The 14,158-nt window shown below is 38.1% G+C and overlaps 1 protein-coding gene across 20 annotated transcripts in view; it reads right to left on the bottom strand.

Annotated features, from left to right (window-relative positions):
• The window catches only part of PARD3 (par-3 family cell polarity regulator), a 451,472-nt gene that overhangs the window by 184,694 nt on the left and 252,620 nt on the right, over nt 1–14,158 (bottom strand). For 15 of the 20 annotated variants that reach the window (XM_032100143.1, XM_032100149.1, XM_032100079.1 and 12 more), the window contains 3 exons: nt 11,116–11,255; nt 9,494–9,622; nt 5,603–5,641 (listed from right to left, as the gene is read on the bottom strand). In XM_032100143.1, the coding sequence (XP_031956034.1) occupies nt 5,603–5,641; nt 9,494–9,622; nt 11,116–11,255 (308 nt within the window). The remainder of the gene's footprint in view (nt 1–5,602; nt 5,642–9,493; nt 9,623–11,115; nt 11,256–14,158) is intronic. The other 5 variants (XM_032100023.1, XM_032100168.1, XM_032100133.1 and 2 more) reach the window with 1 other exon arrangement.

Genomic DNA, 14,158 nt, shown 5'->3' with positions numbered 1-14,158 from the left:
TACATTCTGTTGGTTCTTAATCTCACATCTTCTCACAATGTCTGTTGCAGGTACCATAATGACTGTCCTTTATTCAGGCCAACATACTCTGTTCAAAACTGTTGTTCCTACTCAAACTGTATTCCTACTGTATGTCCTGAAACAAAAACATGTGATTGTAATGCTAACCCTGTTTCTTTACACTTTGCTTATCCTAGAGAAGTGAAAACCAAGGGATTAGGTACACAGCAGGTGTCTGCTCTGCCAAAGAAGCCTATAAAACTACAGCTCTCTGCACTATCCCTTCTTCAAGAAAAACTTCAATGCCCAACACACTAATGACAGAGCTCCCTAAAAATCCTCACTTCTCTCACTGGCCTATAGGATTTACAAGACCTGAAAGACCAAAGAAAGAGGTAGTGTCTGGAAAAGACAGACAGGAAAAACAAGTTGAAAGAGAAATTATTCCTTTGTAGAAATCCATGGCAAGAAACACATTCCCCATGAAGTAATGCCAGTATGGGGCACTCAGACTGATCTGTGTCTCACTCCTACTTTTGCTGCTGACTTTCAGACAACCACAGCAAACCATTTCATCTCACTATTTTCCCTACATTTAATATCAAGGGAGAATCAACACCATGAGTCTAAAGGCAATGATGCAGTAAAACAAGGTTTACACCAAATCAACAAGTTTGTACACATGGGCGTGGCTTCTGGATGACTCTGCAATGGTGGCACTAACACAAGCCTGTCACAGTGGAGGGACACATGTTCTCTTCCATGAAACTGGGAATTGCTCAGCAAGTGTTACCAATTCCAGTGTTGAGAAAGCGACCAAAGCTGCCCTATGGTGGTGCACAAAGCCAGTTTAAATGTGTCACACCACATCCCAGGTAAATCACCAGCTGGTAACAGTCAAAACTGAGCCTGAGGGTCAGTTCCAAGCACCACATTATGCAGAAGTTTATGTGGCTTATCACTGAGCATTACAGGAAATTCAGACTGGTCAAAAAGCATTCATGAACACAGTCACTTAACTGTTGTATTAATTATTCACTAGGAATTAATGTCTTATCTCCAGTCATTAATGTGCCAGAACATGCTATTCAATACTAGAGTATCTGCTATGGTAAAAGACTGTAACGACAACAGTACCTTGCAGAAATCACACATTCACTACCTATTTCTTTCATATGGACAGCAATCTGTTTCTTATGTCACAACTTTATTAAAAATATTAGCTGAAATCACTCAAAAATAGCACTAAAAATGCCTTTAAAACATTGCAATCACCCCTGTGCCTCACACCATTAGAAAAAAAAGGTACAAAAATACATCTAAGCACATGGAGGAAATAACAGCATCAGCTTAATCATCAGTCAGACATATCCTCTTTCAATAAAATCATTCTGTACCTACTGACAACACCACTGCTGGTGGTATAGTCTGACATTAGTCCATCTATGATCTTGGCTCAATGTTTAGACACTTGGATCACCAAGCTGAAGTTCTATAGAAGTGCTAAATAGGAAATGGTGGGAACTTATTACAGCTTTTAAAAAACATCTATGGATACATCCCCAGTGACTAGGTATCTTGAAGTAATACAAACTTTTGAGCAAAAGACAAACACATATGCACTCAGCATACCATCCTCTTAAAACTCAACACCGACTGTGCTTTTTTCCACAAGAATTTTCTATCCATTAATCAATACAAATTATGTATTTCTAGGCATTTGCTAGTATTGCCTCTCACATTCACAATATGAAAAGTTACATACAAAAAGTATACAAAAATTACTATGCATTAGTTCTTGCAAAATGCCTCTGACTGGTGTCACCCCTTTCCTATAGGCAATGAATTCTTGCATAAAAACGGTAGCTGGTAATTTACTCAGAATCACACACAGAAGAATTTGGCAAGAACAGCAATTGCATCTGAAAAAACACAGTGATCAAAATTAAATTCAGATAATAACAGGAGTATCAAACAGTTGAGTTCAGAAGAAAATAAAAAGCAATTTCATTTTCAATTTCTATCAGTGCTGCTAAACATTTATATATTGTTCCAACACACCAACCACTCGTGTTGTGTCACTGTTACGAATCCTGCACTCACTTAAATTCATAACATTCTGCTCACTTACAGCAATTTGACAGAAAAACAAACGAGAACAGAAAACTGAAGCTTTTCCATGCTGCTGAGTGCAACAATCATGAAATGAAATCCTGAATACTAACTTTAAATCTCTTCTCACCAACAGACAACACTCCTTAGAAAATACTTACTCATATGATAATTATTATTTTTCTAGCATTATGCTTACGGGAAAGTTAACTTGCTGGTTCTGAATTCAGAAAACAAACAGTGAATGACAATTGTAAATGCAAAATATTACTGAAACACTATCAACTTTCAAAGAGTATGAGGAAAAATTAATTGGCAGATGTTTTACATAGCATAATTAACAGTTCATTTCAATGCACTGTAACAGCATTAAGATAATTATGCTTAGAAACAGAAATGTAATAATGATAAATTACTAGTTTTCATATTATGGCCAATCTCCTACATGCCAAATTCCCTGTTTAGAAATAGGTGCCTCTGTTCCATGCTGTCATCAGCTATACAAATGGCACAAACTTGTGGCTGGGTGAAACAACCTTTCAACCAAGATACGGGAGATTTCTTTGCTTCATGAGGAAACAGAGCACCACCTCTGTTCATAAGCAAAGCAAAAGGTAAAAACACCAGTCTTGTTTTCACCAGGGCACAGTTACTGGGTAGAAGCTGAAGCTGCATCAGCAATTTGCATTTCTTACGTAAAACAGGAGAGCAAAGCTTAAATTGTGTGAGCCTATCAAATTACAAAATCTTCTCATATGGAAGTTTAAGATTGAGAATCTTTGTTCTGTGATGGTGTATAACAAAACTGAATTCATATGCTTTTATATGGGTTGTACGGAATAACTCTGTCAAGGATTTCAGGCCACAAGTTAAGAAAAAAATTACTTTCAATGTTTTCTTTTTTACCTCTATGAGGAGTAACTGCTGCATCCAAGTGCCACAATATTAGTGTAAACCATTTCAAAGTAACAGTTACATAAAGGTAACCCCTGAGTGAAGAATGTGTTGATAAGTTAGGCTTGATATTTTGTGATTTTATTTCAGGCCTTCTACTTTCAAGGGAGTTTTTCTTCATTTCTTTTTTTTTTTTTTTTTTTTAATTTCAAAGGTGCATTTTTCTTCTATTTCTCCATAAATACATAACAACAACAACAACAAAAACCCCTACAACCATTTGCCTTCAAATGAAAAACAGACTTGCATTCCACCTCTATCATTTCTGTAGCTTCACTGCCTTCATCATACTCTTTTGTTGGGTTTTTTTTTTTTTGCTTTGCTTTCTACTATCAAGTCCTTGACACTTGAAGACTAAAACCTCACAACTAACAGCACAAAGATCAGAGCAGGCACAGAAATAGAAATTGCGAGATTAGAAATCTCAAAGACCTGAAAAGTAGACAGAGGAAAAATAAGCAGGTATTGAGGCAGAACCAAGGAGAATAAAGGAAAGCAATGAAAAATACTTTCAAAAATAATAATAAAGAATGTGTGACTGTACTATTAACGTGCAGCTCAGGAAAATTAGTTCTGTAAAACTGGAGTATCACACTTATCCAGAGCTAAGTAGATTGGAACAAGGAAGATAAGTGCAAAAGCATTGTGCATTATAAATATCCACTGACACCTTTCACATTTAGTCCATTTTTTAATTCACATACTGGAGTTGGCAAATATAAAGAGACCTAGTGTTCCTACTAGATAGATTCCTAACAATCACTGTTGTTCTCAGCTTTCAAATAAATAACAAAAAATCCCAATGCATGATGAATGAAAAACCCAAGACATTAGGCAATTTCTTTTTGTATTGATCAGGTTTCTAGCTTCATTCCCTCACTAACCATATGTTACTCAGTCTTCATATGTTTTCCAATTCACTTCCATATTTTCAAGGCTTGCAAGGGCTTTCTAGCTGGTTTTTTCGGAAATCCCTAGCTACTCATACACTCCCTGTCCCTCCTGCATAATCTGCTGATTAACAAGCATTTTTTTACCCCATGTCTAAAGAGAACAAATGGGACATACCTATTTTATTCTGATCTTTCCTTAGATGAACTCTGGGTATTGGTTCCAAGAACGCCAAAGAAAAAGTTTTCACCATGGAATTTGCTACAGAACATTAACTTTGCAACAGATAAGCAACTGATTTCTATAAACACCTTATAGGCAATCTGCCTTATCTTAATGAGCTTTTGGGGTGGAATTTCAACTCCTAAAACCAGGACACTTTTATAAGGCTGCACCCACAAATTATTCTCAATGGTATTCGGTTACAAGTAGAAATACTATCCTGGGCTTTGATCTTTGATCTCCTTACATATCAGCAGTATGTGGTAAGAAACTATCAAGATAAAAACATACATACTCTAATGAGATGCACGAAAGAGATACTGCAAGGCATGTCTGAAACAATGATACACCCACAGTTTTGCAGAGCCCTTAAGGAGAGGACTTTCAATAGAAGGACACTAAAAGCTGGAAGGATAGAAGCGAATACCGCTAACATTCAACCCAAATTCCCATTTTTACACTTACGTTCCATTGGCCTGAAAAATTAATAGCATCAACCAACGTACCCTTGATTACCTCTCTGAGATGGCTCTTACATATCTTCACCTAGTCCTGACTCTTTTTATTCCAGGCAACATCTTGCTATTGCTGGTAACACATTCCGAATTATCTAGACAAGCTCTTTCTGTTTTTCAGGAACCTAACTTATTTCAAATCCCAACAAGAATCTTCTCAATTTCTCCATAATATAATTTATTAATTCATTTTTAAATAGGTACCTAACTGAATGGAGCTTCTTGAAATATGTTTTTAAGTAAGATACAGTATATCTTTAAGGTACTATATTGTTGTTATATTCTCTGTCAGTATTTCATAAAATACACCTTTTATTTTAGAAAAAGTTTTTAGATGTATTAGTATATTGTATATTGGACTAATCATATTCCAGTGACTAAAATGAGGTATATTAGCAGTACACAACCTCAATCTAGAACCTCACTGGCACATCATATACAGACCTGCTGCAGCCCTCAAAAGGTTAAACTTTATACTACTTCCATATAGTTTCTTAAAAAAAAATTACCAATGGTTTGCTATGAGAATCCAATTAAGACTTAAATCCCAGTTGCCTAATTTCTGTGTTTGTATCTCAGGTTTCCATCATATAACCATGATTTAAACAATTAGCCTCAATATGTAACCTAAGATAAAGTTTACTCTTATCATCTAACTTTAGGCCTTTGGCTGTACATAAAAGATGTAATTTCAAATAGCACTTGAACATACATAGTAAGAGAATTTTATATAATTTTCAAACAGTATTTGAAATTACATTAAAAAATGCATTTAAAATGTAAAGCTACAGAGAGCCATCTACAGTATATAAGGTGAAAGAAGGATCGGTAAAACTTCGATGGATAAGTGCCATATCAATTTAAAAACATTTGGGAGTCTTCCAGTATGGAAAAGACAAAGCTCTTACCGTTTCCTTTGGAATTTGTGACTGGCTTTGTTCTGCACTCTAAAGGAAGTAAAAAAAATAAATAAGAACACAACTACATATGACATATACTATCTAACAGCAAGGGGATAAACAAAAAGCTCTAATTCTGACGTGAAGTGGTAATAAAAAATGAAGGGTGTTCGTCACACCCCTGACTGAAATTTGTCTAAACACCCACTACATGAGAAGTGACCAGAAATAACTCCAGTGCCCTTATGGTACATGCACCTGACTCTACCTGGCTATGAGGGTGGTGACTGTCTGGCCAAGGAAGAACCACGACTGCTTGCACCATTTTCTGGCTGGTGGAACATTTTCATTCAGGGAAGTTCTCCCCTGGCTTTTCCCTTCCACTTTGAAGTTTTCAAAGAATGACCTCAGCAGTACAGATGAACCCTTCCAAATATTTTAAATGAGTACCTATTTTTTAAAACATCCACTCTCATTTTAGAAAGGGATTCCCGTTTTGAGCATGTGTAGATGAGCCACAACTGCATCACTGCTTATCCCAGGACAGGAGGGTGCATTCAGTTCACCAGAGATGGGACCCTCCTGTACTTTGCATTCCTCACCTGTGTCTCGGGGCACGCAAGGCAAACACACATCATTGGAAAATGCATCCCACATACAGTTCTGGAAACACACATAAGGAACTATGGCTCTTCCAAGCCCACATCCACTTATATTAAAATCCATTTGAGAACTCAGGAGACACCTTGGTGCTGGCTGGCTGACCGCTTTTGGGCTAACCAGCTATTTCTTTCCACTCAGCTGGGCCATAGTGAAATGCTAAGGTTTACTAGACATTTTTGGTTTAGGCTGTTTTGTAGGACATTCAAATGGTAAAGCACAAAAATGTAGTGGCAAAGCAGTAATGCAAACATCCAGTAAGCTTCAACTTGAAGCTAACAACCAGAAAGGAAAAAATAATGAAGACAACTACCAGGAACATGTACCAATGAGCATATTAATTTTTGGGGTACTGGAGACTAATGCTGCCAGCCAGTATCTGCTGATACTGAGAATATAGCTCAAAAGCTAAATAACCTAAGTCAATCCTTCAGAGGATTCACATAGTCAGTAGCAGCTCTAAGCAAATGCTTCACAAGTTATGTGAGGTAACCACAGTGCTACAGGAGCTCTACTTAACCAGAGTAATCTTGGCCCTTTTGCAAAAAGTGAAGGGTTTTAAGAGATAATATGTCTGTACCTCACATCAGTGTGGACAAGCCCTAATACATTACCTATCTGGCATTAGGTAACTGTAGAAGAAATAAAATGCCTGATATTCTGGAGAAAAATAATCATCCTTCCAGATCTCACTAATTAGAAAAGTTGACTTCTGCCAACTTGATTTGATTCCCTGCTTCCACATTTCACTCGCTTTTATCATGATCTGCTGCACTGGATCATCACAAACACATACCTGACCTCATCCACATAAGCTTCAGAGATCCCATACCAACCTAAACAGGCTCAGCTTAACAATCCCCTGAGCTTTAGCTACAATTACACATTTTCATAAGTCCCTTCCAGATAATAACAGCAACATTAAAACCCTTAACTTTTCTGAAGTTTATAATCTTCATTTTACTTGAAACCCAATGAGGTTTAATTTTTTTCACAAGTCATTCAATAAGCCATAACCCAAAATAGAAAACATAAAATCTAAACACCTGTTTTATTGGGATTACTATGTGTACAAATGTTGGCAAACATAAAATGGTTTTCATATTGAGTGTTCTCAGTAAGCAACAGCAAGTCCTACCCTAAATAAGATAGATAACATAAAATAACATGATTTTATATATATGGTTTCTGAGACACATCTCATTCAGTTAATATTTAAAGCACAAACATGTAGAAAATATGAGAGAAATAGGGAAAGGATGCAAAGACAAATTGTTCCTAAGTGGTCGATGAAAGTCTGCATGTGAAAAAGATGAAATGACATCATTTCAGGTCATTCCCCTCTCTATGTCAATATTAATTTTCTTTCTTTTCTTTTTTTCTTGGCTTTTTTGTTTGTTTGACTGTTTTTCTAATTTGTTTTGTTTTTTTCAAAATACCAGTAAAAATCAATGAGAAGAGCGGGTTGAAAAGACTTGCTTTACTTTTTTTTTTGAGGATTATTTCTTACCAGAGAAGAAAGAACAGCCTTTATGATGACTTTTAGTTCAACAACTTCCCCAGCAATTCTGCTCCTGCTCATTGAGAGCAGTCAGCAGTGCATACCTAAGAGCTCTTCATGTCAGAATGCAAACAAACAAATCCTTATTCAACAGAGGATCATCACACACATGTACTGTCAGATCCTCACAATACCATTTGTTCAACTGGAGCTGCAGAAAAACACACCAGTTCAGATCTGATCTCATTAGACAGTGCAAAGCCCACCTGCTACCTGACACAGCCATGGCAAGGTCTGGCTTCCCTTTGCTGGACTTTGCCAAAGTAGTTGAGAGTATTGCCTGAGCCACAGCAAGGAGGCTGCTGAGATTGAACTCCTTCAAGGGGGCTGACTTGCTGTTATTTTAAAACTAGATAATGTATTGCTAAGAAATCTCTGCATTACTTACACCATTATCTTTGTTACAATTATTTAAACAAAATCTCATGTCAAATTATGCATTAAAACTTCCTCATTTTACCATAGAAATAATATACACAAAATTAAGACATTTTCTTACTTCTAAGTTTATTTAGAAATCTCAAAAAGCATTTTCATTCATCTTTACGAAAGATAGCAGTACCATGAAAATTATACCACAGGATCTTATAAACAGATTGCTTTCACTGTTACAGTGATAAGGTAGGCTGTAATAGGATTTCAAATTTTTATTTCTCTTCACTTTATGACAGCTTTCACTTCAGTCACTTGAAGGCATGTTCCAAGAATGTTAAGGTAAAAGTTGGCTCATTTGCAACCTTCCCTGTCACTTTGACTTCCTATGTTTAATGGTAGTTTTGAAAAGTAAAAGCTAATGATTAATATCTTGAAATGGCCAAACAAAAATTCATTTTCTTTCCATTCAAAATAACACAAATCCAATAGAAAAATGAAGGTATTAATTCATCATACTTATATTTGTCTATCTTCTCACAATAATGCAGCCAAATAAGTTATTTTAGAGTTGTATACAGCTACAATAATACAAATAATAAATAACTTCAGCAGTTTGAGTACAGAACAAAGTAAGACTGCTACCATTCAGAGTCTACCTTTTCATAACAGAAATTATCTTGAATAATTATCAGAGAAATATCAATATACACTATGCAAGTGGAGCAGGTACAGTATGAAACATCATTTTATTCCTATTTAATGTAAATTCCTTAGAAACATCTTCTGAATTGCCCTGCTAAATTAATAACTGCAGGGTTTCCATTCCACAGAGATTGCATTTATATTCAAAAAAGGCTACTACTTCTTATATCTTCCACTTTTTTGATAGAAAGGTATTTACATATCCTATTCTGGCATAATATTATATGTTCGAGAACATATTAGTGAGCAGGTAGTGGGACAAATGGCAGGCTTTCAAACATAGATTTGACCTTAGAAAGATATGAAATAATCTACTTATCTGCATGCATCCAAATAAAGTCTATGCAATAGCTTCTTCTATAATAAACATTTTCACTCAAAATAAAGCTCTCACTTCTACATTATCAACAAATATTTAATTTCAATAGCAGATCGTGAAGAAAATAGAAAACATGCATGTAAAATGTTCTAAATAAAGCAAAATAGCTTTTTTCCTTTTTCTTATATTCAGTGCTGGCCATGCATGTTTACTAGCAGGTGACAAGATCAAATCATTTGCTCATACTCATCTAAATCTCTTAGCTGCTCTCTATTTTACGCACCAGTTCCCTTGGATGGAATGTTTCTTCCTGTCGAAAAATCAAAAGGGCAACGGTCCCTCCCATCTTGGTACTTCGCAGCAAGGACACAACTTCTTCTTGAGTTTTCCCCGTTAGATCAACTCCATTTACCTGTAACAAAGGAAATGGTAGAAATCAGTAAGACTCCAAAACAGGGAAACCAGCAGACACTTATAGCGAAAAGTCACGTGAATCACATAGGACAGTATCAGAAAACCCTCACTGGAGCAATCTGCTTATTAGCTCACATTACAGCTTTCACTTAATAGAACTAATTAAATGGTCATCCTTCCCATACAAATACAAATAACAAGCCAGAGAGTCTACTTCCCTCCTTTTCAGCAGCAACAGTATAGTCCAGTATACTCTAAAGACATCCAATCCCATTTACCAGAACTTCTGCATAAATATCTTTTGGCAAAATCAAAGTATGATCCCAAACTGGTCCTGTTTCCATGTGTCTTGGTGTTGTACATACCTTCCAAATATATCTAGCACAATAAATTGTGACAAAAGTAGAAAGTGATTTTTTCCCCATATAACTTTGGGGTTGCTACTCTTTATCTTGCCTCTGTTCAGCGGTCCAACCCCTTGGCCTCCATATGCCACTGATCAGGAAAGGCAGGAATGGAATAAATGCAGGATTTCCCACTGTATGAGCTAACTTCAGTAAGGGAGAAGCCAGAGAAAGATCAAATAATCTCAGTCTTGCCTGCTCAGAAACATTTTGGAAATGAAGGCAAATCAACTACAGTGTTAAGCAAGGGAGCATGGTCCTCAGAAGTCAGCAAACCATCTTTTTCCTTCCCCTCATGAGAGAGCACAGCTCACACAGCTGAGATGCCAAAGCTGTCGTCTTAAATGCTTTTGAGTCCTCTTCTACCCGAGTCATCGGGGTTACCTTGAATTACAGTAATTATAGGGGGCTATCCTCCAGCAGCAATTCAAGCTGACTTGGCCAATTTTGCAGTAAAGTGAAGTTAGAGCAGTGAGAGGCAGTTACAGACTCAGCTGTACCTCCGGTGTCATTTGGCTTAGGGACAGTAATGAAGAGCTGTGGGTGGTAACATCTTATATCACTCAGCTAGATTTGCAGAAAGATCTCTGCAGTGCACCTATCTAAGAGAAATTTAGTTCCCTTGAGGACATCCTTCCTTCAGGAGGGAAGTGGCCTTGATTCTCTGTACAACTTCCTCCTCTTATGTCCCTTTCAGTTAATTCACTAAACCTTTTCAGGATATTGTCTTCCATCCTTGGCAACATCCTCAATAATTTCTGATCTGTCACTCCATGCTGATTTAATTCTACTTACTAGAATCACTTTGCTTCAATTTATTAATAAACAGCAATGCTAGACTATGACACTATATTCACATAAGGACAAGTAAACTTATGTTTTATAGTATGTCTGGGTCCAGCTTTTCAAAGTTATGTACTGAAAATGCCCAGCAACAAGATCTCTTACCTAACAAAAAAAAAAAGCCAAAAAAGGCAAAAAGAGGGAAAAATTCTCCTATAATATTAAATACTATAAGCCTCTGGAAGTGAAAAAGTATGTGGGCTCATGCCAAAACACAGACAAGAAACATGTAACATTTCCTCACCTCAATTAATCGGTCTCCAGCTTTTAATCTCCCATCTTGAATAGCTGCACCTCTCGGAAGGATGTTTTTCACATAAATTGGAGCAGAGCCACCAATTGGGACATCTCTTGAAGTAATGCTAAATCCCAAGCCTTCTGTACCTGCATAAAGAATGTACATTACTAGTTAAAATGCACATTTTATATCACGTATTATTTTTACCAAGCAGAATGTATGTATACCTCTCTGATACAATCCATGAAAATACATATAAGATGCAATTACTTCATCACAAAAAAAGAAAACAAAAGATCTACAAGAAAGCTGTAGCTGAAGCACTGAGTCTGAGCACAGGTGGCTCAGCAGGCCCTCCCTGCAACTTGCTGTTCTGATGATTTCCAAGTCATTGCCATATTTCTGACTTTCTATTTCAGATGAGCTGAGTGACAAGGAATCAGAACAAAGCATATCTGATATCCTATCACTGTCTTCCCCCTTGTCAATCTGGATCTCATCAATGATCCTTTCTTTCTCTTTTGCAGCTCTTTCAACAGCAACAGTCAGCCGATGCTGCTGGCCACGGGGCTTTGTCAGCTCACTTGTGGACACTGGCAGGTGATGGTACAGGAGCTCAGTGGTCTCATTTCTTCTGCTCTCAATGAACTTTTCAATCAACAGCTCCTCTGCCCCAGGGCTTCACCCCAGCTCTTGCTGGGTTCCACCCCACTGTCTGTCATGCAGGCAGGGAGCAAAACCCAGGCTGCCACTTCTGAGGTCCTGCTGTACATCCAGGTGACTGACTGCACTTGGCTAAGACAGACTGAAGAAAAACAGAGGTATTTAAAATGATCTGGAGAAATCCAGAGAGAGAGAGTCCAGTCTAGGCAGCAAATGAAACCCGTTTGTATTTCAGAGAAATTAAGTATAACACCAGTTCCAGGATTCACAAGCTGAGGACAAACAGAAGCCTTCCCTATTACACAGAAAGCTCATTTGTGATCTTCTCTTCAATGCAATCTATCCAATTTTACCAACAACCCCTGAAATTCTACATTGAAACCTGCCACTCCTTCCCTCAACATTACACATCAAGTCCATTCAGGACACTTAATGCAGCATGAAAACAGCTGGCCATCCAGTGAAGAGCACCCCAACAGTGTCAGAACCTACAACTTGCATTTGAAACATCTCAGAGGTTGTCAAGGCAAGTCTTCAGTTCAAGTTCCCTTACTAGGCATACACAGGCCCAACCTACATTTAAGCTGACCTACAATGGTAACCTGCAGTTAGGACTCAGCAATATCAGGCAGGTCCCCAAAAGCTGCACAACACGCCCATTTCTGAAATGTCATGGGGATAGAAACCAAACTTCTATGAAACAGTCCCCAGTTATGAGCCCTGGGAAGGTTAACACAAACCGTGTGAAAGACACACAACTACTGAACCATTTGAGGTGTTAATGTATTTAAGAAGGGAAAAAAACCAACTGTGCAACAGCAGCCAGAGAGACGAGTGAGAAAGAGAGCTCTGCAGATCCCAAGGACAACGCAGAAGAAGGGGGAGGAGGTGCTCCAGGTGCTAGAGCAGAGATTTCCCTGCAGCCCATAGAGAAGATGATGGAGAGGCAGCTGTCTCCCTGCAGTCCATGTAGATCCACGGCGGAGCAGAGATCCACCTGCTGCCTGTGGAGAATCCCACACCAGAGCAGGGAGATGCCCAAAGGAGGCTGTGCCCTGTGGGAAGCCTGAAGTGGAGAAGGCTCCTGGCAGGGAGCTGTGGCCCCATGAAGAGGAGCCCACACTGGAGCAGGTTTGCTGACAGGATCTGTGACCCTGTGGGGGGCCTGACGCTGGAGCAGCCCATTCCTGAAGGACTGACCCCATGGAACAAATCCACACTGGAACAGTTCTTGAAGACCTGGAGCCTGTGAGTAGGATCCATGTTGGAGATGCCAGTGAAAGACTGTCTCCCATAGGGAGGACCCCACTCTGGAGCAGCACGAGACTGTGAGGAGTCCTCCCCCTGAGGAGAAGGGAGTAGCAGAGACAACGTGATGAACTGACTGCAGCTCCCATTCCCCATCCCCATGCACTGCTGGGAGGAGGAGGAGGTAGAGAATTCATTGAGTAAAGATGAGTCCAGGAGGAAGAGAGGGGTGAGGGGAACATGTTTTAAGATTTGGTTTTATTTCTCATTACCCTACTCTGGTTAGATTGGCAATAAATTAAATTAATTTCCCCAAGTCAAGTTGGTTTTTCCCATGACAGTAATTGGTGAGTGATCTCTCCCTGGCCTTATCTGAACCCACAAGCTTTTAGTTGTGTTTCCCCTTCCTTGTCCAGCTGAGGATGGTGAGTGATACAGCTGCTTGGTGGGCACCTCGTGTCCATCCAAGGTCAACTCACTACAATGTTAATTAATTTCAATTAATTAATTAATTTGTTCCCTATGTTTAATTGCTAATGAGCAGATTAATATTCACACATGAAAAGAAAGCAGGAGTCCAATATAGTCACCAGTAGCCTACATACAGATTTCTGAAATCTGCGCAATTGCTTTTGAATAAAATTTAGTGCAATATATTTTATTATCAAGACAGAAATCATGTTGAGAAGTAAACTGACACAGGTGACAGGACTGGGTGTGACACAAGCTTTTAAAATCTTCATCTTGAACATAACTAAGTACTCCTGTATACACCGTAAGGGCATGTAGATCTTATTGTTCAGGAAATTTGGATCAATTCCTCTAGGCTAATTATTTGAGACAACTTCCCTTCATTCTGCAGCGTTCAAGATAGTTGACATGTGAATTTGAAAGTCTTCATCCACTTTCAGGCAAATATAAAATTTATCTGTGCTGTTACATAGAGATAAAAAAAAAATACTAGATCTCGTAACATCCATATTTTACTTAGGAGACCTCCCAATTTTAATGATGCTTCAAACACTCATAGAGCTCTTTAATTCCCTGCAATACGTGAAGATTATCTGAATAAGGTTTTTTAAGTCACATCTCAGCTTTTTATGGAATTTATCTTTTTCTTATTATAAGGATCTGTGTT

The sequence above is a fragment of the Corvus moneduloides genome, chromosome 1 (assembly GCF_009650955.1).
Source record: "Corvus moneduloides isolate bCorMon1 chromosome 1, bCorMon1.pri, whole genome shotgun sequence".
Classification (NCBI taxonomy): Eukaryota; Metazoa; Chordata; class Aves; order Passeriformes; family Corvidae; genus Corvus; species Corvus moneduloides.
Note: the sequence above shows the minus strand (reverse complement) of the source record. Positions and strands in the feature narration are given on the sequence as shown.